General features: G+C 52.7%; 1 protein-coding gene across 1 annotated transcript in view; it reads right to left on the bottom strand.

Moving 5' to 3' along the window:
* Window positions 1-27,815, bottom strand: part of KCNIP3 (potassium voltage-gated channel interacting protein 3) — a 95,002-nt gene that overhangs the window by 56,769 nt on the left and 10,418 nt on the right. The window contains exon 2 of the mRNA XM_040267568.1: window positions 23,318-23,483. Within this exon, the coding sequence (XP_040123502.1) occupies window positions 23,318-23,483 (166 nt within the window). The remainder of the gene's footprint in view (window positions 1-23,317; window positions 23,484-27,815) is intronic.

Here is a 27,815-nt window from a genome sequence, read left to right as displayed (position 1 = left end):
CAACAGACCCCCATCAGGCTGCCCGGAGGAAAGCAGCTTCAGTCCCACCTCTCGGAGCCCGGCCAGCCCTGTGTGAGGGGCCCCCATGCCACAGGCTCCCCGGGGGCATGGGCTCTGAAGCGTCCTCCTAGCTCGCTCACATCTCATGGGCTGCTCAGCCTCTGGACCTCTGACTCATCTGTGAAATGGGTTGATGGGGTCCACCTCAGGTCCACACACTGTCCAGGGCTGGTGGGCGGCGGGGTCTGGCTTTTAATAAGTGCAAGTCCCTCTGGCCTCGGGTCACAGTGGTCTGGAGGTGGAGGCCTGTATGGGATGCTTAGGGCCCCGGCCCTGGATGCTTGCTTAGTTAAAATACAGGATCAGCTTAAGTCTCAGAAGTGGGCTGCTCGCCGCAGGAGTCCCATAAATGTGAGATGGGGCTGCTGTGGGGCTGCCCTGCCGCCTTGATCTGGGAGCCAGCATGTTAACGACGCACTCACTCTGTACTGGGCACTCTGGGCGGAGTGCTGCTTCTTATTTAATCTTCACGGCAGCCCAGAAAGGAGAGTTTGTCTATCTTCACCCCCCCCCCATTTTACAGGTGAGGAAACTGAGGCTCAGAGAGGTGGAAAGACTTGCCCAAGGTCACAAAGCTGGTAAGTGGCAGAGCCAGAACTAGAGTCTAGGTCCCTCTCACCCTGTCTAGGAACCCCTGGGCTGTGCTGAGACCTACCCATTCTCTGTGCTCTCCTCTACCGTGGCGCCCCCTTGTCCTTCCACAGGACACTAAGAAGTGCCCGGCCCCAGGAAGCTGCCAGCATGCCTGAGGGGTTATCTAGAGGCCACAGTTGACAGGGTGCCCAGATTCTGTTTGCTCCTCTGCCAGGCACATTCTGCCCAGCAGCCCCTGCACTCTGAGATCCATGGTAGAAGGGGGATGCATGGGCCAGGCTGTCCCACGGGGCACTCACCTGATCTCTAGGGACCCCCTAGGGGCTTCTCTGGAGGCCCAGTGGCTAAGACTCTCTGCTTCCACTACAGGGGGCCTGGGTTCCATCCCTGGTCGTGGAACTAAGATCCCTCATGCTGCACAGTGCGGCAAAAAATTAAAATAAAATAAGGACCCTCTCATCACAGACTGAGGCTGTTGCTGCAAGACAGTGCCTGGTCGCTTCTCCAGAAACACAGGTGTGTTGAAGCCCACAAAGACTGTGGAGGACATGCAGATGGTGAGCACACACACACACAGGCTCATACACACACACTTTGACACACATGCACACACACAGGTCCAAACACACACGCACACACTCTTACACACATACACGTTCACACACACAGGTTCATGCACACACACACACTCTTACACACAAACACTTGCACACACATGCAGCTGAGACAGCACGTGGTTCCCAGCCTCCCTGCAGACTCATCGCCACCACCTCCCTCTGAGTCCTGTGTTTGGAAAGAGCTCAGCTCATACCGCACCCAATGCCCACCTCGGAGCCAGAACGCTAGCATCCCCGAGTCCCCGTATTTCCTGAGAGGGACACAGCACAGTCCTGGGAGTTCCCAGACCTAGACCTTGGGCAGCTCACCTTCTCTTTCCAGACTGTTTCCATTTGTGCTGCAGGTCTGGGGGAGGGGTGGGGCCTGCTCTTGGATTCCCTGCCCAGGCCAAAGGAAGATGGGGGAGGGAGGACTCTGAAATCCTCGTGGAGGGCAAGGATAAACTGCACCCAGACCCTTGATTCTGATCCCAGAGCCACCCAGATGGTGCAGGGAACCCAGAGCTGCAGGCTTGTCCAGCACAGGGGATATGCTCACATCTCCACGACTCAGGCCTGGTACTGAAGGCCCAACCACGGCAGGTTTCCAGGTGTGTTTGTGGGGAGAGGTCGGGGGGGGGGCCCTGTGCGGTGGAGGGAAGGCAGAAGGAAAGTCTTCTCTAGCTCCTCTCCCCTCCCATGGCCTCAAACCCTGCTCAATACTGTGCCGGGGACAGTAGGTGCTTCGCGGATGTGATACAGACAGAATAAGGAGACAAAGTGGGCGGGTAGTCAATCCCACCAGGGGATGGTGAGTAGAAAGAAACATTGAACACCCTGTAAGCTAATGATTACTCAAGAAAGTAAGTAGAAAAATGGGACACCCCTGTAAGTTAATGATTGCTCAAGAAAGCAGGCTTGCTTAGCATGAAACCATGCAGCCAAAGCGTGAGACATGCCCCCAAACAATGAAACAAGGGCGTCGGGAAACCCACATCTGCCCAGTGAGCTCAGCAAGTCAGTGACCCCTGGGACGTGCTCTCTACACACACACAAAACAATAATTTGTGGACCTAGCTTGACCACACAGGGACGAGAAAACTCTCCTGCTCCAGTGGCTCAGGGGTGAAGAGCCTGCCTGCAAAGCAGGCTTGCTGGAGACGCAGTTTCAATGCCTGGGCCAGGAGGACCTCCAGGAGGAGGAGATGGCAACCCACTCCAGTGTTCCTGCCTGGAGAACACCATGGACAGAGGAGCCTGGTGCGCTGCAGTCCATGGAGTCGCTAAGAGTTGGACATGACTGAGTGACTTCACTTTCGCTTTTCACTTTCATGCATTGGAGAAGGAAATGGCAACCCACTCCAGTGTTCCTGCCTGGAGACCCCCATGGACAGAGGAGCCTGGCGGGCTGCAGTCCATAGGGTCACAAAGAGTCGGACACGACTGAGGGACTAAACAACTCAAGAAAGACAAAGAAGTTCTTTTCCCTCTTCCTGACTTTTCCTTTGATTATGAAACTGTAGTCAGGTAAGGTCTCAGGGCAAGGCAGTCCCTCGCCCGCCCACTTGTAAGCCTCACAAGCATCCTATTCTGATAAATCGCTTCTTATCTTTCACTTTACCTCTTGCTGAATGTTTTCTGGGCTGAGACATAAAGGACTATGGTACCAGAGCTCATTGGAGCCCGCGAAATGACATCTAATGGTTTCACGTAGAGGTTTCCCCCACCCCACATCTGGGCTTCCCAGATGGCTCAGTGGTAAAGAACCTGCCTGCCGACGGAGGAGACACAAAAGACGCAGGTTTGATCATCATCGTTCGGGAATGTGACCGCAACAGGGAAGATCCCCTGGAGGAGGAAACAGCAGCCCACTCCAGTACTCTTGTCTGGGAGAATCCCATGGACAGAGGAGCCTGGAGGGGTTGCACAGAGTCAGCTGAGCACTCACACCAGGCAAGGCACCCTCCGCCCAGCACAAAAGCACGGCTCCCGTCTGAGCCTCGCCCCTTATCCACAGGGGAGGACAGCTAATGAAGGCCTACGCTCACACCCTACCATCCACCCTGCCCTCCTGGGGCCTCCGGAGCTGACCTGAGAAGGCAGTGCCTCCACCAGGCACACCGAACCCTAGGGACTGGGGCAGCACTTCACAGGTGGCAGTGGGGGAGGGGAGGCCCATTGGTGAGAGGACCCCAGCCCGTCCTGGGCTTAGCTCAGAGCATCAGCATACAGGAGGTGTCCTGGAAGAGAGGTGTCAGCCCAGGGAGCCCCAGATCCCGTGTCTCTAACCCCCAAAGGTGCGAGATGCTGGGTGGGCAGGGAGGGTTATGTCAGAAAATGCAGACTATGCTCAGACGCTCAGTCCTGTCCAACTCTTTGCGACCCCATGGACTGTAGCCCACCAGGCTCTTCTGTCCATGAGATTTCCCAGGCAAGAATACTAGAGTGGGTTGCCATTTCGTCCTCCAGGGGATCTTCTCGACCCAGGGATTGAACCTGGGTCTCCTGCACTGCAGGCAGATTCTTTACCATCTCAGCTGCCAGAAAATGCAGAGCTGGTGATTTCAGATTAAAACAGTCCTGCTTGAATCTAGAAAGATGGTACGGGTGAGTCTATTTGCAGGGCAGCAGTGAAGACGCAGGCATGGGACAGACTGTGGACACAGTGGGGGAAGCAGAGGGCGGCGGGTGGAGAGAGGAGCATGGAAGCATACACGCCGCCACACGTAAAACAGAGCCAGTGGGAGCTTGCTGTGAGACTCAGGGAGCTCAAACTGGGGCTCTGTGACAACCTAGGGGGTGGGCTGGGGTGGGAGGAGGGAGGCAGGTTCAAGGGGGAGGGGACATGTGTATACCTATGGCTGATTCATATTGAGGTATGGCAGAAACCAAGAGAATACTGTAAAGCAATTATCCTCCAATTAACAAAAAAAAGGGCCAGCTTGGTGGACAGCATGGTCACTGCTGCCCTCTGGTGGGAAGATGGGGGAATGCCTCTCAAGAGAGCTGCAGGCAAGGAGCGGGGGAGGCAGGCCGCGGGTGTGTGGTCCGGCCCACAGGCTCTAGCGTGGCTCGCCTGTGGTCTGTCCGGGAGCCCCAAGCGCCCAGTCACCAGGGTTCTGCCTTTCTCCTGAACCACCCCAAGTGCAGCACAAACATTTCCTCCCATCCTGGCGCGTCTGGAAGCTATTCTTGTCCCCCAGCCCCCCCGCCCCCGCCGCAACCCCACCCCAAATCACCCTCAATCCTACTCCATCCTGGAGAGCAGGGAATTAGGTCCCACAGCAGCAGAGACGCCCTGCTACACACGCACACCCCATGCTGGGGTAGGTGTCTGGCACAGGACCCCTGGGGCCCCTGTGTCTGGGCAGGTGGCTCCCCAATGCCTTCCTGGGGGTCCTCCCAGAGGACCTTTCCAGTCAGTGCCCAGGGAGCCCTTTCTCTGTGTCTCGCCCAGCCTCTCCTTCCTATTCTGAAGTGGCCGTTTGGAGGCAGACAGTGGGGGAGGCCAGGCGGGTAGAGGCTGGAGCAGAGGTGGGGTCCAGCAGCAGCCTATTATAACTGTCGGGAGAATCCCAACCTCTTGGCAAATGCTAAGGAAGAGTGAGGTGCTCAAGGTTGACTTTTAATGAACTTTAATGCATTAGCAAGGCCCTGGGGAGAGGCTTGGCAGATGCTCTGAATGGTGGAAGGGCCCAGAGCCTTTCAGGGCCCAGAAAGAGCATCTAAGGAGAAACCAGGAAGGAGTGGGCAGTGGCTTTAAAGGCAGGAGTCTTAGATACATCCCACACTCCCAGGCCTCTCTACCTGGGTAAAGGGGATGGGGAGAAATCACAGATTTTAGAGCCGGTACTTGGCCTGGAAAATTGCCTTCTCCAGCTGTAGTGTCACAGATAAGGAAACCGAGGCCCAGAAGGAAGGAAACTCCAGCTCAGAGTCATGCAGTACATCCCCAACGTCACCAGCCATGCCCCTAAAATCACAGGGGACAGCTTTACCCTCACCGACCCTTTACAGACTCTAGTAGAACCCTCAAAACCACCCTCTGTTGTACCCACTCAGTGGGCGAGGAGATTGAGGCTCAGACAGGCCACGCAACTTCCCCAAAGCCATGCACCAACGTAAGGTAAGCCAGTTCAGGAGACCACTCTGGCGTCAGGTAGAGAAGGTGAACGGTCACACCACTGGTGCAGAGATTTCCGCATGCATATGACAACAACCTTCTCCTCTTATCTTTTTACTTTTCACAGTCTAATTATGATCTGTGTGGTATGAGCATCTATTAATTTGAGTTAGGAGCACTCCACCAACAGGGGCTGGGGGCCGGGTTTTATAAAGAAGAGGCAGAAGCAGGACAAGGAAGTTATTTGATTGGCTGAAGCGGTCATCTTATTTGGGAAAGCCTAATCAGCGGTTTGTGATTGGTTGTTCTCAAGTTCGATTTTCTCGAGGTCAAGTATATTGACTCTGGCTAAGGTTTTGGCTTGCTTCTGTAGGCTACCAAGGCATTAGAGGCACCTCATTGCAGTGGCCTCCTTGTTTAAATATTTAACCCAGCACATGTCGGTGGACTGCTCCTATTTTTGGCCTGCTTGTCTGTGCCTGTGTTTACCTTTTCACAGCTCTGGTGTCAGAAGTGGAATTCGAATGAGACACCCCAGCCCCCACCTACAGTCCTGGGAGCAACAAGCAACCAGGCATAGCCACCACGTGCTGACCCCTTTGCACTTGCTGTTTCCTCACTGAGGTCACGGGTAAGTCCTTGGATAACTGAGCGCCACAGGTTTTGCATTATGAGCTCTCTAACTTTCTCTGAGCATTTATTTCCTTTACCAGACTGGGTCCCAAGGTGCACTGGGGCCAACCAAAACATTATGAATTCCTCTGACTTCAACTGGAATGGGTCAGACCTAAGCTGGACCTGAGGTGGGCTTCCCAGTAAAGGATGGGAAGGGATCCGCCTGCAATGCGGGAGACCCAGGTTGGATCCCTGGAAGAGCCTCTGGAGAAGGGAATGGCTACCCACGAGGCCTGAGGTGAGTAAAATTTTGTTTGAAGGGAAGGAGAGGAAGGAGAAAGTGGGTTCCTCTGAGTCTAAAGAGTCTGGGCCTCCTCCATCTGGACTAACTAACTGTTATAACTAGGTAAAACAATGACAGGCCCAGAATCTGCGTTTGTCTGGACAAGCGCATTAACCTAACCAAAGATAATCTTGAATTACAGTGGCCAGAGTAGAGAACTTTTAACCTAGATGAACTTGTTTACTTACAAAATGCCCTAGGGAAAAATCAGTCCCAAACTTCCCCAAAACAATGAGATGCATTCTTTTTTTAATTGATATGTAGAAGTTTCTAAGACAAAATGAATCAAAATCGTCTCTTTTAAAGAGTTCAGTACTGCCAGGAATATTTCCTGTGTGTTCCAGCTAAAACCTGAAGATAAGATATTGGAAATGACTTTTTCTTTAAGAGGAGCTCTAGACTTCCCTGGTGGATAAGGATCCCCTTGCCAATGCAGGGGATACGGGTGTGGTCCCTGGTCTGGGAAGACTGCACACGCCGCGGGCAACTAAGCCCACGCGCCACACTTCCTGAGCCTGTGTGCTGCAGCTACTGAGTCTCGTGCCCTAGAGCCTGTGCTCCACCAGCAAGAGAAGTCACCGCCATGGGAAGCCCATGCCCGTGATGAGGAGTAGCCCCTGCTCACAGCAGCCAGAGAAAGCCCGCTTGCAGCAATGAAGACCCAGGGCAGCCAAAATAAAAACTAATCAATTAATTTTAAAAAATTGTTTAAAAAAGAGAAAAGAAGAGCTGTATGGTCAGAAGTTGGCTGGATTAGAGACTGATATTCAGGGCTGATGGGAACTTTTTGAGGCCTTCCTACCCAAGCTAAAATAGAACTATACATACAGAGGGAAAGACAGCGTTCTGAAGCCTTTGTGGAACAATGCATTGAAATGTTCCAAAGATACAAGCAGCTCTAAATCCAAAATGTAGAGTTTTTTTTTATTTCCATCTTAGTGGGAATCTTCTTCCTGATATAAAGAAGCAAATTGCATGGGTGGGTTCAGCCCTTGACATTATTATTCAGGCAGCAATGCAATTCTTTGAGGAACTGAAAAAAACAGCTCTGGCCTTTCAAATTGAGTCTTTACAAGAACAGAAAAGCAGCTTCAGAAGCAATTCAAAGCCCACCGAGTCTTTTTACCAATCCCAGGGAGAAGAACACCGAGCACCAGGAACCAGCTCCAGGGAGGGACTGGAAACACTTCCGCCTGCTGCATCTTCTTCTATTGGCGTCTCCAAGGGAAACAGCCCTGGATGGGATGCTTTACTTACACGGAGAAGAGATCAAGCAAGATGCATTCTGATGATGGAGACTGGCCCCCTATGGCCTGCAGGCCTCTCCTGGCACCTGGCACAGGGCAACTGACCTATGAGCACCCCTCTCATGCCACAGTGGAAGAACTCTGCCCCCTCCCCGCAGAGGACAGATAAAACAGTGAGTGGTCAGCTGCCATCGAATGCATATGCCTTAAAAAAAAAGTCACTCAGTTGTGTCTGATTCTACCACCCCAAGGACTGTAGCCCACCAGGCTCCTCTGTCCATGGAATTCTCCAGGCAAGAATACTGGAGTGGGTTGCCATTTCTGTCTCCAGGGGGTCTTCCCAACCCAGGGATTGAAACCAGGTCTCTTGTACTGCAGGCAGATTCTTTAAGCAGAGACAAAGGAATACTCTAAAAATTAGACAAGGAGGGATGTTCCCATACAAGGTGAAAGCCCCAGCACAAACTGTGAGACCTTTTTCTTTTTTAAAAAATATTACTTATTTGACTGCACCGGGTCTCAGTTGCGGCCTGCGGGACCTAGTTCCCAGTGCAGGGATCAGACCTGGGCCCCCTGCGTTGGGAGCTTGGAGTTTTAGGCACTGGACCACCAGGGAGGTCCCTGTGTGGGCTTTATATCTCTTGGTAAAAAAGTGTTCCAGGCCCAAGGCCCATTCTCACGTGGCTGAGTGAGAGCATCAAAAGATGGAATATGAGGCTGCCCTCCCACCAAATAAGGTAAAATCCTGAAACATTTATTACTGAACACGGGTTTACCTATTTTTGGCTGCTTATTACAGAAGGAAGAAAGATATTTGGGTCTGTTAATAAACAAGTTTTGTGGCACATTGGAAACTTCACTGTGAGGACAATATGCTTGTAGAGATTATGAAATGTATTAATAAGTTTGCCAATCTACAGAATGCTGGTACAGCAGTCCATAATTGCTAATTTCTTAGTTTCACTAGAAATTAAGGTTTCTAAGGGTTAAGAAATCTAATCAATATATGTAAACAAAACCTTGAGAAATGATAAGAGAAATGACTGTATACAATAAAAGTAGGATGTATTTTGGGTAAGAAAAGGTATAAAAGGAGGAAATGCATTTTTAAGGGAAAAAAGAGTTATTTTGTTTTAAAGTAGGATAACTGGTTGTTTTAGAATGAGAAATTGTATAAGATTTCTAGAGATCTGATATGACCTGGCATAATAAAATCATAATTCTAGTTATGATCTTAAAATGTTGTATGTCACAGACATCATAAAAATTCCTTGTTAACTGCCTTATAATGAAATCTCATCAGCCATTTTAGCCATGGTCACTTTAAAGTCTTGACATTTACAGACAGTGATGGTTTTACTCTGATGCTTTTGCAAAAGTGCTTCCTCTTTAAAGAGATTTACAGAAAGAATTCTTACAAGTACAGATTTCTGATAACTTGAAGCTCATAATAGCGCTGCACTAAATCAGAACGTTCAGAACGCTGATGGAGAAAACTGACGAATTCAGAAATCTACCGACCGAAGGTCAAGGATTAATCAGGAATTAATTGCATGATATTGGGGGAATGTAAATTGGTACAGACACTTTGGAAAACAATATGGAGATTCCTCAAAAAACTAAAAATAGAGTTGCCATTCAGTTCAGTTCAGTCACTCAGTCGTGTCCGACTCTTTGCGATCCCATGGTTGCAGCACGCCAGGCCTCCCTGTCCATCACCAACTCTCGGAGTTCACTCAAACTCATGTCTGTCGAGTCGGTAATGCTATCCAATCATCTCATCCTCTGTCGTCCCCTTTTCTTTCTGCCTTCAATCTTTCCCATCATCAGGGTCTTTTCAAATGAGTCAGTTCTTCGCATCAGGTGGCCAAAATAGAGTTTCAGCTTCAACATCAGTCCTTCCAATGAACACCTAGGACTGATCTCCTTTAGGATGGACTGGTTGGATCTCCGTGCAGTCCAAGGGACTCTCAAGAGTCTTCTCCAACACCACAGTTCAAAAGCATCAATTCTTCGGCGCTCAGCTTTCTTTATAGTCCAACTCTCACATCCACACATGACCACTGGAAAAACCACAACCTTGACTAGACGGACCTTTGTTGGCAAACTAATGTCTCTGCTTTTTAATATGCTGTCTAGGTTGGCCATAACTTTTCTTCCAAGGAGTAAGCGCCTTTTAATTTCATGGCAACAGTCACTATTGGTAGTGATTTTGGAGCCCCCCAAAATAAAGTCTGTCACTGTTTCCACTGTTTCTCCACCTATTTGCCACGAAGTGATGGGACCAGATGCCATGATCTTCGTTTTCTGAATGTTGAGCTTTAAGTCTACTTTTTCACTCTCCTCTTTCACTTTCATCAAGGCTCTTTAGTTCTTCTTCACTTTCTGCATAAGGGTGGTGTCATCTGCATATCTGAGGTTATTGATATTTCTCCCGGCAGTCTTGATTCCAGCTTGTGCTTCTTCCAGCCCAGCGTTTCTCATGATGTACTCTGCATAGAAGTTAAATAAGCAGGGTGACAATATACAGCCTTGACGTACTCCTTTTCGTATTTGGAACCAGTCTGTTGTTCCATGTCCAGTTCTAACTGTTGCTTCCTGACCTGCATATAGGTTTCTCAAGAGGCAGGTCAGGTGGTCTGGTATTCCCATCTCTTTCAGAATTTTCCAGTTTATTGTGATCCACATAGTCAAAGGCTTTGGCATAGTCAATAAAGCAGAAATAGATGTTTTTCTGGAACTCTCTTGCCTTTTCGATGATCCAGCCAATGTTGGCAATTTGATCTCTGCCATATGTTCCAGACTTGCCATATGGTCCAGCAATCCCACTCATAGGCATATATCCAAAGAAAATTCTAATTTGAAAAGATACATGCACCTCAATGTTCACAGCAGCAGTATTTACAATAGCCAAGCCTGGAAACAACTCACATGTCCATTAACAGGTGAATCGATAAAAAAGATTGAGATATATATATATATACACACAATGGAATAATACTCAGCTTTATAGTTGAAAGAATGAAATAATGCCATTTGCACCAACATAGATGGCCCTAGAGATTATCATATTAAGTGAAGTAAGTCAGAAAGAGAAAGACAAATACCGTATGATATCACCAATACGTGGAATCTAAAATATGACACAAATGAGCTTATCTATGAGAAAGAAACAGACTCTGAGACATAGAGAACAGACTTATGGTTTCCAAAGGGGAAGAAGGGTAAGGATGGAGGAGTTTGGAGTTAGCAGATGCAAATTATTATATATAGGGTGGATAAACAACAACATCCTCCTGTATAGCACAGGGAACTGCATTCAATATGCCACAATAAACCATAATGGAAAAGGGAAGGAATTAATTACATCACGATGAAAGTGCTGATGGGGGCAATTATAATTCTATGCCTTTGTTTAAGAAACTGCTGATTTTTTAATAATTTGTTTTCCAGATTAAAAGAACCTCATTTCTCCTTTAAGTAATCTATATCACAGCAATTTGGTAAAGTATACTTTTGTAAACAAAAATGGCCTATAGTTATCCTTTTCTCTCTACCTGATCTCTTCAGAATTTAGAAACTTATTGAATGTTCTTAATTTTTTATGAAAATGTAGGTATATATATGTACACAAGGGAATAATACTCAGCCATAAAAAATAATGAAACAATGCCATTTGTACCAACATAGATGGCCCTAGAGATGATCGTACTAAGTGAAGTAAGTCAGAAAGAGAAAGACAAATACCGTATGATATCACCTATATGTGGAATCTAAAATATGACACAAAGGAGTTTATCTATGAAAAAGAAATAGACTCACACACATAGAGAACAGATTTATGGTTGCCAAAGGGGCAACTGTTTAACTGAACTGACCTCTTCTCAGGTCTAAGAGACTGGTTCAGTGAGATGCAGTCAACTACCAACTCAAAGTCTAGACTGTGAGACTTCTTGGATACATTTAAAAGATGAGGAATGAAGGGTAGGAAACTATGCCACTTCCAAATATGCCTCTTTGACTTAGGGGTTATTTTGAGCCAATAAAGTGGTTTCAGATAATAGAGCTGCTTTAAATTACCTGCTGGCTGAACAAGGAGGAATCTGTACCTCCTGGCAATGACCTCCTGGTGTACTTGGGTCAACAACTCTGGTCTAAAAGAAACTCAAACGCAAGAATTGAAAAAACAAGCCACTTGGCTAAAAAAAAAAAGGCTGATGCCTCTTCAGGTGCATTATTTGATTTACTTGATACCAGCAAGATTTGGCCCTGAATAAGAAGTGTATTCAGACTTTTGGTATTATCCTCTTGACAGTCGCCACTGGAGTCTCCCTGGCGGGCTGTGTGCTCTCAGGGGTCTTAAACACGAGTGTGAGTTCCTCGGCAGTGCATCAGATGGCCTCACTGAGCTTGGAGTGACAGAAACGTGTCGGACAATGAGATAAAGAGCAAACAACTCTTTCATGGCCAACAGCAAAACCTATGAGGTGTACAACGAGACACATCACCCGAGGGCGACTGAGAATGACAGTCATTACAAACTGAAACATTTTTTTAATTTACTTTTTTTTTTTTTTGGCCACACATGGCTTGTGGGATTTTGGTTCCCTGACCAGGGATCAAATCTGGGCCTTCAGCAGTGAAAGCACCCAGTCCTAACCACTGGACCACCAAGGAATTCCCAGTAATACCAAGTTGTTGGTCAATCTCTTATGCAGCAGAGGATGACCAAAAGGGAGGAATTGTTAAAGCAACTGAACGAGAGGCCAGGGACTTCCCTGGTGGTCCAGTGGTTAAGAAAATCTGCCTTGCAATGCAGGGGATGCTGGTTCGGTCTCTAGCTGGGGATCTAAGATCCCACACGCTTCGGTGCAACTAAGCCCGTGTGCCACAACTGGAGAGTTGGTGCACCCTGGTGAAAGATTCCGTGCGTTGCAACAAAGACTCGGTGCAACCAAATACATAAATAAGTTAATTAAACAAACAGGAGGCCATTGGACTGAGGTGGCCCTGATGCCTTGGTAGCTCATGCAAGCAAACCAAAACCTAAAAAGCCAGAGTGAACGCACCTGAATCCAAGAAAAGGCAGCTTACGAGCAGCCAATCACAGACAGACAACGAAGACAAGGGCTTAAGCGGCAGCCAATCAGTTTCTTTGCTTTGCTCCCGCCGCTTTATAAAAAACCTCCCCACCCGCTCCCTTCAGGGGTTATGCTGCCAACCACCTGGCTTCCCAGGGGGCTCGGTGGTGAAGAGTCTGTCTGCAATGAGACACGGTTTCGATCCCTCGGTCAGGAAGATCCCCTGGAGAAGGAAATGGCAGCGCACTCCAGTATCCTTGCTTGGAAAATTCCATGGACAGAGGAATCTGGTGGGCTACCGTCCATGGGGTCACAAAGGGCTGGGCACGGCTGAGGGACTAAGCACAGCACAGCAACACCTTTGGTTTGGTGCTGCCCCGCTCAAAGACGTTTGTGGAATGTTGAATGTCCTTTCACCTTTTACCTTGTAACAGCCACAAGTGGCAGAGCCAAGGTTCTTTGTTGTTTAAAAGTTGTTTTCAAAATATAGAAATAAAACCCAAGAGCGTCACTGATTTTCTGGGCTCTGCTGGGGCACTGTTCAATGCCTGCGGGGCATCTGACTGGCCAGGGGAGTGCAACTAAGCAGTGAAGGGGGCCCAGATGTTTCACAGGCCTGTAAAGCTGGGAAGACGCGATGGCGTCCTCTTCTCTCTGGGGGAGAAGATGACCGCCCAGGTGGTGGCTTCTGCCCTGAATCTCAGTTTCACACCTGAGCAGTAACATGCCCACATTTCTTTTATTTCCAGCCCCTCTAAAAATCTGTTTCTTTTCTGCTTTGTCACTCTGCTGGTTGCCTCATTAAGGACTTCAGTAGAATCTGACACATGCTGTCAATTTGGAGAATGATATTTTTAACACATTGACAAGGATGCTTTGACAATTCAAGCCAGCAGTGCCCGCCTTTGTCTGTAACCTGGGGCCTCTGCTGCCTCATTCTGGAGCCCAAGCCCTCTCTCCTGGCCCCTCCTGGCCTCTGCCCCACCCCTGCCTTGTCCCTGGGAGCCCTGGACCTGGGCACCTGCTGCAAGGTATGATAAAAGGCCCAGAAGTTGAGGCCCTCCCCATCTTGGTGTGGATTCCACATTTGACATTCAGGTATTAAGTGTGACTTTTCCTGTTGGGTTTGGGCAGAGGTCATCAAGGCTAAGACCAGTTCTGCAGGTCACACGAGGGGATTGAGAAACTGACTCTGTGACTCATCCTCTTCGCCCCTCCAGAGGGCAGAGAAGAGAAAGGCTGGCGAGGCGAAGGGAGGGAAGGTCCTCGAAAGGCTGGCTGGTGTGCTGGGGTGTCTTCTCTGCACCCCTCTCCCCATCCAGGGGGCCTTTGGTCTCTGTCCAACTGAAGGGCTTCTGGGAAACCTGAAGGCATCTGGGCATGTGTCCCCGGAGTCTGGGGGATGCAGGGCCAGGCGGGTGTGACTCACACCTGGAGGAGGTCAGGGTGATGGTCCTGGCAACACTGGCCAGAGGCAGGCAGGGAGATGGCAGGGACCTGGACACCTGTGCAGGGACAGTCACAGAGGCAGAAGGCACGTTTCGGCAGGGTCCCTCAGACCCTGTGGAAGAGAACTAGGGGTCTGTCCTCCTCCAAGAAACACTGCCTGGAGAGGGGAAGTCTCAAAAGTTGAAAGTTGAGGGTAAGCAGCTGCTAGGTGATGGCACTGACCTGGCCACCGCTCTGAGCGGGAGCATTGCAGAGAAAGAGCAAAGATGCTCAGAGGTGCCCATGTCCTGCCCTCCTGCTCCAACCTGAAACCTGAGACGAGTCAGAAGAAGGGATTCTGGGGTGAATGACAGTCTGGAGCTACAAGGCTTCCCTGAGCACCCACTAACACCTGAAATATGGCCACTGGATGAGCACAAACTTTTATGCAAAGGGCTGGAAAGAGCAACTGCACAGAGCAACTGAAAGAGGCAGAGGCAACAGAGAATCAGCTTCCTTCAGACTGTTTTGCAAGTTGATGTCAAGTACTTGTGCTTTAGCAGTTGACCCTGGCTTAACTCCCCGCTCCCTGCCCCCAGGCAGCCCCTCCCACCCGAGCTGTGCCGTGAATCCCAGAACCCGCATCCTCCAGAGTTGGAAGGGGCTCAGATGGAGACCAGCAAACCCAGCCTCTGCTTGTTGTCAGACGAGGGACCTGAGGCCCGGAGGCAGACTGCAGTCTTCCGTGACAGAGGCCCGCAGTATCCTCCTTCCCTTTCTAGAAAGACTGAGACAGAGGGAGCGCGAGAAAGCAGCCCTGAGCCTGCCAGATTACTAGATTTGGAAAAGATGCCTGAAGCCACCAGCAATGAAGCCGCCCGTGGGTTGAGGTTGCACTGCGCAAGGGGGCTCCCTGGCCCTCGCAGCTGCCCTGTGGAGCAGATGCTGTTCCGGCCACTCTGGTTAGTGAGGAGGGGGCGCAGGGTGGCCAGGAGAGACGCCTCAGGTCACCAACCAGCAGCGGCGAGTGGGAGCAGCTAGTGGTTTAGTCGCTAAGTCGTGTCCAACTCTTGTGACCCCGTGGACTGCAGCCCGCCAGGCTTCTCTGACCATGGGATTCACCAGGCAAGAATACTGGAGTGGGTTACCATTTTCTTCTCCAGGGGATCTTCCTGATCCAGGAATCAAACCTGGGTCTCCACCGCCAAAGGCTTGGTGACTCCAGGCACCTCCCTCTGCCCCTGGGTCCACCCCCCAGACGTCTCTCTTCAAGGACCAACATCTTCAAAGTTTTGTCCTCCCCGAAAATAACAACAGCTTAGAGAGGGGAAGTCTAGCAACTGGGAGGCAGGGCTTAGAGGCATCGGGAACAGAGATGGGGTGGGAAGTGGCGGAGGGCAAAGTTCCCCTGCTTTTCAAAAGACCTGGGCTTCCATTCCTGACAACAACACTGGCCCGAATGCTCCCTGGAAGCCCCTAAGGTTGCAACCGGCCGCCCCATTAGATGCACACTCCCATCTGAGCTCCCTCTGCAAACCTTCACTGTACCAAAAGCCTGCCTTTCTGCATGTACTTGGCTGCTCCAGTCTTCCGTCTTTGTTGTGGCGTGCAGAATCTTTAGCTGCAGCTTGTGGGCTCTAGTTCCCTGACCAGGGATCGAACCCGGGCTCCCTGCATTGGGAGGGGAGAGTCTAAGCCAATGGACCACCAGGGTAGTCCCAGAATCATCTCTTCTATTCCAAGAGTTTTATTACTGCTTTTGAAGGTTTTAAACCATTATTATTTGACTGATTTTTGAGATGATGGATTATATATTCAATTTTCAATTTTTATCCTTCTTAAAACATCATTCTTGAGTTTGACAAGTACTCGGTGCACCAGGCTCTGCGCCCCTCGAGCACTTTCCATACACAGGCCTTTATACAGGCTGCAGGCTGGCTCATTTTCTTTCATCTATGCTGCAGATGTCATATCAGTCTTTGATGCAGGAGCAGAGGGGTCTCCAGAAAGGGAGGGACGACAGGAGAAGACCCCAGCGATGAGGTCGGTGTGTACAAGGCAGGTAGGCCGGCCAGAGAGCGCAGGCTCCCTCTCGCCTGGGATGTACCTAAGTCCATGAACCCTGCAGAGGTAGCCCCCTCCCCACCCACTTTCCTCCCTAGGCCGACGGGTGGGGAGGCCCCGGCTTGGTACTCACTGCCCACCTGGCACAGGACAGGACTCTAAGGCTGGGGTGCCTTCCTGTCCTGCTTTCAGGACTACCTCCACCTGCCCCATTCCTGGAGGGCACGGTTTTAAGCCCCAAGCCTGCCTCTTCCTGCACCCTGGTCCCCAGTCCAGCCCAAGCAGTCCTCACCTCGAGCCAGGTTCCCTGAGATGAAGCGAAAGAAGACGCTGATGATGTCACCCAGGTGCGTTCTGCAGCCGTGCTGGCACTCCTGCAGCCTCAGGGCAGGGTGCCGAGCTGGGCCAGGGGTCTCCCCGCGCCCTGCCATCCCTGGACTGGCCCAGGGACCCCTCGGTCTGCCCAGCCCCCCAGCCTCTCTGTCCCCTCTCTGCCCACCTCTCCCAGCCTGAAGGCACTCAGAGCCTTTATTCTCACGCTCTCTCTCCCACCCCTGGTCTGTCTCCTGATCTCAGTGCCAGTCCTGCGGTCTCAGTCGCCCCTCTGTGTCTCAGCCTCTTTGCCCTGTCCTCCTCTGTGCTCTGTCTTCACCTCCCCGCCTCTCGGCCTTTCCCAGGACTGCCTGCCCCCCAGCCCAGCCCTTCACTTTGCGCCTGACCCTGGCTCCTCAGGACCTGGGTGCTCCCTCTCCCTGGAGACAGAAGAGCTCCTGCAGCTTCCTGGGCTGGGAGGGTGTGAAGGCGGGGTGGGCTCTGTTCCTGAGTTCCGCCACCACTGGGGGAGGTGCCCTTGTGTGATTTTCAACTGAGGGTGTGATCACACTGCAAAGGGGCCCTATCCAGGTCAGGGGGCTTCTAGACAGCCAGAAAGGGAACTTCCCTGCCCCTACCTGAGTCCCCTCCTGGGAGGCTCAGGGGCCAGGGACCCTGGGCAGAGCTGGGGGAAGGGTGGCCACCTGACCTTTGGCTAGCTCTTCCCCTCTGACCTATGCTCACTGACCCCAGCCCCAAGCCCCGCTGGCACCTCTGCAGAGTAGAGAAAGGGGAAGTGGGAGGGGATCCCGTTGTTGCTGACGACCCCGGGCCCGCGTCCTGGAGCACGCAGTGTGCACAGGCAGCTTGCTAAGGCCCGTGTGGGCATCCAAACAACCCCATGTGGTAAGTGTGGCAGAGAACTTCACGTCAGCATTCTCTGCTTTCTAACCTACAGAATTCAGGTTGCCTTGGGGGTGCAAATGTGCTCAGGTTTTTTTTTTTTTTTAAAAAAGGCAATCCTCACCCCTTCCCTGTAGTCAGGGTGGCTCAGTTCTGCCCAGCAAAATATAAGCATAAATCTTCCAGAGAGTTCGTGAAAGTGCCGCTTTCCTGATGTAGGCACTTCCACTTTCTCCTTTCCTCTGATTTTTCCTTTCTCTTGTCAGGAGCAAAGCCATGATGTCTGGAACCAGAGCAACAACTGTGAGGGAAAGCACGTGTGCACACACACACACACGCACACACACACACACACATACACACACACACGCACGCACACACACACACAGACACAAAACTGCAAGACCTTGACTCTGATATCCTCAAGCTGCTAAACCAGTGCCAGCCACTGCCTAGCCCAGTTTTCTCAGATAGGAGATATTAATACATACTTCTGTCTAAATGGAGCCACTGTTGTTTGGGGTTGCTGTTACATGCAAGGGCAGGCAAGTCAAAATATTCCAAGTGAAAGACAAATGTCACACCTTGCACTGTCAGCCAGTGAAAGAAAGCACAGCGTTTGACGGGGCTTCTTGAGTGCCACAGGTAAGGGCACGGCTCCGGCACAGCAAAGGCTGTGCAGTAGGTCCAGGCTCCGGACAAGCAGGTCTCCTCTTGGGTTGATGACCCAGCACATTCGATGGCACACAGTGTGTCTAAGAAAACTTAGGATGCTCTTCTGGGGCCAGGGCAGGCCCCAGTAGGAGCTATGGTTTTGAGCAAAACTAGGCTTTCTTTCTTTCTTTTTTTTTTTTTTTCGGCAAAAATCTCTTCTTCTTTTGACACTACTTTTGGCTCACTCCTGGGCCCTCAGGGAGATGGAATCTCTGACTGACACCAGGTAGCCCTGAGACCTCAGCTGTCTGTCAGTAGCTGAGCGTTTGGGACTTCCCTGGTGGTCTAGTGGTTTAAGAATCCACCTGCCAGTGCAGGGGACGCAGGTTCGATCCCTGGTCTGGGAAGATCCCACATGCTGCAACTACTGGAGCTTGTTTGCTCTGCGACAAGAAAAGCCTCCACAATGAGAAGCCTGCAGACTACAGTGAAGAGTAGCCCCTGCACCTAGAGAAAGCCGGAGCACAGCAACGAAGGCTGAGCACAGCCAAAAATAAACAAACATACAAATAAGCAAATGAAACCTTAAAAAAAATAGAGAGAGCCGAATGCCCATCTCCCGCTCAGCTCTAAAGACACGTTCGTGTACAGCACTCCACCATCACACAGGTGCTGAGTATGAGCTCAGGGTCGGGGTCCAGAAGTCTCAGGTAGGTGCATGTTCCATACACGGGGCTCAGACAGGCAGATTCTTCACTACTGGACCACTAGGGAAGTCCTGGCATCTCACTCTGAAACATGACGTCAAGTATATCTTGGTCTTTCAAATGCATCAGAATCCTGTTAGCATGTATTTATATATGCTTATGTATTATAGACAAGCTAATTTACCTTTTTGTCCCTATACCTTTCCTTTTTTGTAAGGTGGTATTATTATTATTTTTTTTGTGTGTGGACCATTTTTAAAGTCTTTGTTGAATGTGTTACAATCTTGCTTCTGTTTTTACGTTTTGGTTTTCTTGGCCAGGGAGGCATGTGGGATCTTAATCCTTCAAGCAGGGGTTGAACCTGCACCCCCTGCTTTGGAAGGCGAATTCTTAACCATTGCAGTCTGCTGCACTGCCAGGTAGTCCCCCCACACACACTTTTCTACTACCGCTTTTTAAACCAGGGGTGCTGGTGGTGGCAGTGACTTTGTGATCTTACATGGGGTCGACAAAACCCCAGAAGAAATGAGCACCTCCCAGAGACGGAAGCAGTGGCCGAGAGTCTGGGTCTTCATCTGGGGGAGGGTGCAGGACTGTGTCCCTTTGAGCGGGAATGGTCACACTGTCACGCAGGAGCATGCGGCTGCAGCTCCAGGGTCCCTGCCAGAACGGGTGGGGACAGGGGGCATCCCGCATAGTGGCAGGCAGGACCCTGGTCTTGTCCCATCCAGGCCTCCTCCTCTGGTCCTCTAGAGTTTCTGTAAAGTTCCCAATAGCCTAGAGCAAGTGCCTCTCTGCTTACACCAGTCCGGCTGGACCCCAGGTTACTCTGTGGATGGTGTTACTATTCCAGGCTTATAGTTAAAAACACCCAGTCTCACAGGCCTCATGGGAGCCAAACTTGAGAAACAGGTTGGTCCGATTGGTGACTCAGCTGCGTCCCTGGAGAGGCCGCCTCGAATCCTAACAGGAAGGACTTTAAGATGCTGCGGAGATAAGCGGAGCAGCTCAGAGTCCCAGCCTCTGGGTCACTGAAGATGGGCCCCCAGTGTTGGGGAGGGACACACTCCTGGGCCAAGGACGGGTGCTCCTCCTGAGTGGGGTGGGGGCCATGCCACAGAGTGCTGCCGGGACCTGGGTCTACCCATCTTAGAGACCGCCCCTGCTGACCTGCTGCCAACCCCATGCTGAGGCTCTTCTCAGCCAGGGCTGACCCTTTGGGCCGCAGCAGCGGCAGGCCTGGCCCCCATCTTCGTGCATCCCAGCCTCTGAATCCCGCACACTCCTGCCGTGTTGCAGAGGCTCAGGACACCTGTGTGTTCCACTGAGCCAGACCCCTGCTCCAGGGTGTCCCAGAAATCGGTGTCTCAGGCACCACTTCTGCTGATGGAAACCACGCCCACCACCCCCCACGAGGGCGCAGTGCCCCGGCCACCCGCCCGCCTTCGGGAGGCCCTGGCCCAGGACACCCAGTCCAGCCAGGCTGAGCACAGGGACAGAGCGGCGCTGAACGGCACAGCTGGCCTCTGCACCCAGAGCCCAGGAGGCTCCCAAAGGAGCAGAGAGGCACCTTGCCTGGGCACAGCTGAGCGTTCCACGAGAGCCCTCGGAGTGACCACGCCAACAGTGCGTCCCAGAGGGACACGCAAGGGAGCTGTTCAGACTAGGGCGCAAGGCCTGGGAGCAATGCCCAGTGGATAAGGGGGCAGGCTGGGGGTCTCTGCTCCTCTGCTGCCAAGAGTGGCTGCTGCCTCCATAGACCCTGAGCCTCAACCCCCATTTCCCACAGCTCCTGAGAGAAAAGGCAGGGAGAGTGCATCCGGGTGGGCACCCTGCCTACAGCGCGTGGAAGATGCCCCGGATCAGAGCCCTCACTCAGCCCTGGCCCGTGTGACCCATGGGCTTGTGTGACCTTCCTGAACACTTGCTCTCTAGGTTTAGTAAAACAGTGCGGCCCTCCACACCTGCCTCACACCGCTAAGGGCACATTTTCTGCACCCCTCATGCCCCCTCAAGGCCTGGTAGGGTGTCTGGTGAACAGGTCACCAGGGGAACGGCAGGGCTGGGCAAAGCCCTTGGTGGTGTCCTCGGCTGTGCACCCTTCCCTGCCCCCACTGCCTCCTGGCCAAGACCAGTCATTCAGCAAATACTTCCACACAGCTCTAGAAGGAGCTGCAGGGAACTGCATCTAGCTGCCATCTAGGAACCCACCTGAGCTAAAGGTGGGACCTGTGGGTGTGGTCCCCTCTTGTGACCCTGGACATACCCAGCCTGTCCCCCGGCTTGCTCTTCCGTGTGTCCACCCACAAGTAGGTGTGCAAGAGGCCTCAGTGCAGGACACTCCAGCACTGTCCTGAAGACCACAGCAGGCCAGATGTTCCTCCTGGAAGGTGGAAGCCGGGGCTCAGCAGGAGAGAGTCCTGGGGGCAGGGAGAGGGCTGCTGGGTGGAGAGGACCCAGGAGGGAGCGAGCCAGACACAGGTCACCAAGGGGCTGTGAGGTCACAGGAGGAAAAGGAGCCTGTGCTGCTGCCAAGGAGACCTGGAGAATTTGAGCCTGGAATAAATGGATAAAGAAGGTGTGGAAAATATATGTGTTCACTGGAAGGACTGATGCTGAAGCTGAAACTCCAATATTTTGGCCACTTGATGCGAAGAGCTGACTTACTGTACAAGACCCTGATGCTGGGATAGATTGAGGGCAGGAGAAGGCAGCAACAGAGGATGGGAAGGTTGGATGGCATCACCGACTCAATGGACATGAGTTTGAGCAAACTCCAGGAGACGGTGATGGACAGGGAAGCCTGCTGTGCTGCAGTCCATGGGGTCAAAAAGAGTCAGACATGACTTAACAACAGCACAATGGAATATTACTCAGCCATTAAAAAGAATGACATCCTACCATTTGTGGCAACTTGGATGAACCTAGAGACTGTCATACTAAACGAAGTAAGTGAGAAATAGAAAGACAAATACCATATGATATCACTTATAGGTGGACTCTAAAATACAAAATATGGACTTATCTGCAAAATGGAAACAGACCCACAGACAGAGAGAACAGACTCGTGGTTGCCGTGGCTCAGGGGAGGGATGGAGTGAAAGTCTGGGATTAACAGATGCAAACTGTTATTTATAGGATGGATAAACAACGAGCTCCTACTGTACAGCACAGGGAACTGTTCAATATCCTGTGATAGACCACAATGGGAAAGAATATGGAAAGGAATATATATGTACATATGTATGTATAACTGAATCACTTTGCTGTGCAGGGGAAATTAACGCGACATTATAAATCAACTACATTTCAATCAATTTAAAAAATCTGTGCCTCCAGTGAGGTCAAGTGGGGTCTGTCAAAGCAGACTCAAGCCCTCTAGGCGCAAAGGACTGGCCACACGAGGGCACCACTGCTCATGTCTGCTCCTTGTTCCTACCCTGATGGAAAACAATTGCTTTTACTCTGCTGCAGAAAAAAACAGTCCGTGAAGATGTGAGTTTCTCAGTTAAGCTGTTTGCATGAACTTTTAGTGACTTCATGTTTCTGCTCCATAGCGAGATGTGGAGAACCCCCATGGACCTCACACGTGTATTCACAGGCTTCAGAGCCTCCACGGAGGCTGCTGTGGAGAAGAAAAGGGCCAGCGGAGGGTGACAAAGCACCACAGATGGCAGGGGCTCTGGGAAGCAGATGAAGGGGCTGGAATCGTGCTGGGAGCGTGCCGTGGAGGAGGGGTGCAGGTCAAGGACAGGGGCCTGGCCTGCACTCATGGCTGACCTCCCACCGCATCAAGCGTGGGATGCTGGGGTCATGGATGTCCCCATTTTCCAGTCAAAGAGACTGATTCTCTCTGGAAATCACAGAGAGTGTCTGAGACAATGAACAAGACAGAGCACTCAGGGGCCCAAGTCCGCACTTCTTCCTTAAAGTCAAAGAGGCAGACTCTCAAGCACGCCTTGTGTGTGTGGTCATGGGAAGTATGTGCGATACGTGTGCCTGTGTGCGGTATGCATGCCTGTGTGTGCCCACAAGTTCTTACGGGTGTGTATAGGTGTGAGTATGTGGTATGTGCACGTGTGTGTGAGAGTATGGGGCTGCACGAAGTCCCTTCTGCATCACTTATTGCATCACAGACACCAAGTGTCACCAGCAAGAGCCAGGCCGCCGTTTCTCCTGCCAACGCCGAGCGCAGCCTGCAGTATACGGCCAGCCCTCGGGCTGTGCTGGGCAGGACTGAGGAGGCCGAAGGCCGGGCCACCTCCTCACCAGGCCCCTGTAGGTGGGTATCAGCCCCTCTTTTCTCCGAGGACTCAGGAAGAGTGCGATGCTGAAGGTCACCTAGCCGGCAAGGCTCTGAAACCCCTTTGTATCCTCCTGGCTGGGAGAACCCCAGTGAGGGCCCAACACTCCCCGCCTCCCTGGGCCCGGCCTCGAGCTCTGTGCCCCGTGGGGCACGGACACCGATGCACAGGGACAGGCATGAATGAATAGTAACCCCTCCCTGCAGAGGTCCAGGCTGGGGTCCTCAGGTAGGTCTCTGAGCTCAGGGCAGACACCCACCCTCTCCCCAGGGGGCCCAGCCCCTACCTGAGCCCTGCGGGGCCGCGCTGGACAAGATCCACTTGACCAGGCAGCACCTCATCAGGGCCTGCCGGGTGAGCCGCGGCCGCTGCCACTTCACGCCCTCCTTCTTGCTCAGCGGAGTGTGCCCAGGCTCCCCCAGGAGGCTGCCGTCGGACACCTTCATTACCTCCTGCAGCAGGAACAGGCAGAGAGACCGTGAGCCCTGGCTCACCAAGGGCACCTCCAGATGGTCCCCAGGATGCCTCGAGGCAGTCCTTCACTCCACGCAGGCCCTTACCTTCCGGGGGCGCGTGAGAGGAGCCCCTGCCCTGCTGGACGATTCCCAGGGCGCCACTGCCCCCGGCATGGGTCACCTCCTGCCCCATCTCTCAATCCTCCCCCTCTCTCTCCAAGAACCCTCTGTCCCTGCATGGCGAGGCCACCTTGCAAGCGCAGACAGTGTCCACTGGTGATCCAAGCTGGAGGAGCGGGCTGAGAAGGATGTTCAAGGCCACCGTGGGGCTGGGCACCCTTTGCTCGCAGGCACGCTCCCTGCCAACCTCGCTAGGCTGTGAACACACACTCCCTCCACACACAAGCCCTGCTCATGCTTTAAGATCCAGCTAACAGGGATTCCCCTGATGGTCCAGTGGTCAAGAATCTGCCTTACAACGCAGGGAACATGGGTTGAGTCCCTGGTGGGGAAACCAAGATCCCACGTGCTGCGGGGCAACTAAGCCCTCGGGCAGCAACTACTGAAGCCTGTCCACTCCCTGGAGCATGTCCTCTGCAACAAGAAGCCAGCACAGTGAGAAGCGTTCACACCACAGTTAGCGAGTATTCCCCACGCGCCACAACTAGAGAAAGCCCGCACGCAGCAATGAAGAGCTTGTGCAGCCCCAGATAATGAGAAATGAACGTGTTAGTCGCTCGTTCGTGTACTCTTTTCGACCCCACGGACTGCAGTCCACCAGGCTCCTCTGTCCATGACATTCTCCAGGCAAGCATGCTGGAGTGGGGAGCCATTCCCTGCTCCAGGGGATCTTCCCCACATGGAGATCGAACCCAGGTCTCCTGCAGGGCAGGCAGATTCTTTACAGCCTGATCCACTAGAAAAGCCCAAGATAAAAATAAGTAAAACTTAAAAAAAAAAAAGATCCGACCAGAAAGCCATCTCCTGCATGAAGCACCCTGGCCTCTAAAGCTGCAGGCGCTGGGACTCCCCTTGCATCCACAGCTCCACCATGGCACGGACTGTGCAGTGGCGACTTGCTGGAGGAACCCCCGGCTGAGGGCAGGGTCTGTGGGCTTCTCCGCTGGGCACCTGCTCTGGTACATGATGGGGCCCTTGGAAGGAGGGAGGTGAGGGGGGTGGATCCACACAGGGCCACACAACAAAGTCGGGGCTCCTTGCCTCAGCCCAGAGCCCTCAGTATTTTTTGCGTTCGTGCTCGGTTGCTCCGTCGTGTCCGTCTCTTTATGACACAAAGGACTGTAGCCACCAGTCTCCTCTGTCCATGAGACTCTCCAGGCAAGCATACTGGGGTGGGTTGCCGTTTCCTCCTCCAGGGGATCTTTCTGACCCAGGGATCGAACCTGGGTCTCCTGCATTGGCAGGCAGATTCTTTACCACTGAGCCACCTGGGAAGCCCCTGATCATTATTATTATTATTATTTTTACCTTGAGGCAAATAGAGACTGCAGAAGGGCCTGACGACTTCCCCAGGAGGGGGCACGTGGATGGAACCCACAACTCTACACTGTGCAACCGTCTGCAGAAACAACTCAAACAACCGGTGAGTGGAGTCTTGGAGCAGAGAGCTGTGGGTGAGTTGTTAAGATGCCGGGCTGTGAGCTCCACTGAGTGTGGGTCGGGAAAGGACAGCCAGCGGGCATAGTGGACCCCGGAGCCGCGAGACTTGTTTTCCTGCATTGATAACTGAGGCACTCTCACCTGGCCCGCCCTCCCGTGGCCTGTCATTGGCCCACCATCCTCAGTGGCCAGGCAGGCAGCAGGGTGGCCCCTCTGGGCATCTGCTGAGTCTGACTTGTTGCCTGTGCATCATGCCCCTGCTCAGGATGGCTGTGCCCCAGTTGTGCCTGTTGGGTCACGGCCCCAGGTCGCCCCCAAGTTCACTGTACCCAGTATGCGCAGCCTGAGTTCCAGGCGTGGAAGGAAGCAGCACCCCCACGCGGGCCCTGGTTCTGAGTGGGGGGCTGACTGGCCAGGATGATGGTGGTGATGTCCTTCCAGGGTTACGGGGTTTCACTACATTTATGCGTGTTCAGACACTTCAGTCGTGTCCGTCTCTTTGCAACCCCAAGGACTGTAGCCTGCCGGGTTCCCCTGTGCATGGGACTCTCCAGGCAAGAATACTATAGTGGGTTGCCATTTCCTCCTCCAGGGGATCTTCCAGACCCAGCAATCCTACCCATGTCTCCTGTGACTCCTGCATCGCAGGGAGACATTTATATGGTCCTAAAAATTATACGAGTGTCCGAAATATATCACAGACAGATGTACATTCAGGCAAGTTCTGCAGATGCAGAAACTCCAGCACAGCCCCTGCGATGGTCGGGTTCTTGGGTACAAGGACCAGAAAAAATGCAGCCAGGTGTATGGTAACCGGAGAAGAATCAACGGTGGGGGACCCAGGCCCTTCACAGCCTCCCCAGGACAGACAGAGCCAGGCTTGGCAGACAGACCAGAGCAAAGAGCAGGCTGACGGACAGCCAGGCCTCAGTCACGGACACTCAGAGGCTAGGACAAGGACCTCTGCTGCTGCTGGCGCTGCCGTCCAGGGACTCTGGGCCTGGGGCCCCCACTGGCGTCACCACTCTGTGGGGGTCTCGGTTGACTCACTGGCTCCAGGTTCAAGGTCAAGAGCAGAGGCGTCAGGCTGTCCCAGCCCATGTCATATGTCTCCTCTCTGGCTGCAAGGAGAGCTGCGAAAGCAAGCTTCTGGCCTTCGGGGTTCTTGCCTGTCCTCTGTGGTGGCTTTCCTACACTTGAGGGATAAAAAAACCCTACAAACATCCCTGAAACTGTGGAGTCTGAGCAAACGCTCAGGTGAGCAGAGGCTGGTGCGCTGCCTCCTGCGGGCTCTCGTTGGCTGGGGGAGCCCTCCAGGAGCTGAGCTGGCTCATGGCCCCACAAGGGCGGTCCGTATTTGGGGCTGGGCGGTGGGCCTCCTGGTCAGCTTTCGATGAAGCAGCTGTCTAGACCCGGCAACACCCAACCACTTATCCTGACTTTTCGTGAACTTTCCAGCCAGGTCCCACTGCCGGTGCCCCCTGTGGTTGGCGCCCCCTCAGGCCACCCCCCAACACACACGCTCAGCAGCCCCTCCACGCTCTTCCCCTCTTCCAGGCTTAGCCTGGCCTGCTGTTGGGGGTGGTCAGTGGTGCTCAGAGCTACAGTCGGACTGGGCTCACCATCCCAACAGGGCAGAAAGGGGGTGCTGGTGAGGGTGGCCGGGGGCCCCAGGTGCCAGGGATGCTGAGGGAAGCGCCCTACACACTTACACACACAAACACACACACACACACATGCACAGGCCCTGCCCAGGCTGACAGAGACCTTCTCCATTATTAATGATCTTATTCGGGAGGGAAAAGGCCTCAATGAATCAGGTCTTTATTTCAGCCCAGGAGGCAGGTGGGGGACGATGGGCAGCTGGCCCGTCATGATTTCATGAATTCTTTGCTGAACGCTCTGTACGTGGGCTGAGTGGAGAAGGTCAGAGGGGAAACCCAGGAGGGGCTCAGAGCCTGGGCAGGAGCTGTCTGTCGGTGCCCTGGCTTCAGGACAGCACTGGGCGGCCAGCGGGGGTGGCCCTCACGGAGCCTGGGGCTAGACCTGGGGACTCTGTCTTGCAATCAGGCCTGGGCTGATGTGCGGAGACCCAGCAGGTGACCCGGGGTTCTGTCCTACCGAGAGGAGGCCAGTGCTGGGAGGGACCACAGGGCAGGGCTGAGAACCCCACTCCTGCACTTCTGGGCCTTAAAGGCACCTCATTGTTTTGACAACTATAGGAGACTGGCAGCACCTGCCCATTTTAAAGATGCGCAAACCAAGTCTCCCAGGTGGCTTCCCAGGTGGCTCAGTGGTGAAGAATCCGCCTGCAATGCAGGAGACACAGGTTGGATCTCTGGGTCTGAAGATCCCCTAGAGGAGGAAATGACAACCCACTCCAGTATCTTGCCTGGAGAATCCCATGGACAGAGAGCCTGGCAGGCTACAGACCATAGCGTTGTAAAGACAGGACTGAGCGACTAAGCACAGAAGCACAAACTAAGTCTCAGATGCCTGGGGGCACGCCAGGGCCACAGTGTACTCGTGGCCTCCTGGTTCCAACTTTCAGGGGGTCTCAGCCATGGGCGGTGCTGCGCGGCTTTCTGAGGCCTTGGAAGTGGGGGAGGGACGCCTAAGCCCCTCTCCCCCTGCACACTCCCCTCCCCCTGCACACCCCTCTCCCTCCCCCTGCACACCCCTCTCCCTCCCCCTGCACACCCCTCTCCC

This window comes from Oryx dammah, unplaced genomic scaffold (genome assembly GCF_014754425.2).
Source record: "Oryx dammah isolate SB20612 unplaced genomic scaffold, SCBI_Odam_1.1 HiC_scaffold_25, whole genome shotgun sequence".
Lineage (NCBI taxonomy): Eukaryota > Metazoa > Chordata > Mammalia > Artiodactyla > Bovidae > Oryx > Oryx dammah.
The sequence above is the reverse complement of the archived record's forward strand: the minus strand, read 5'-3'. Positions and strand labels throughout refer to the sequence as shown.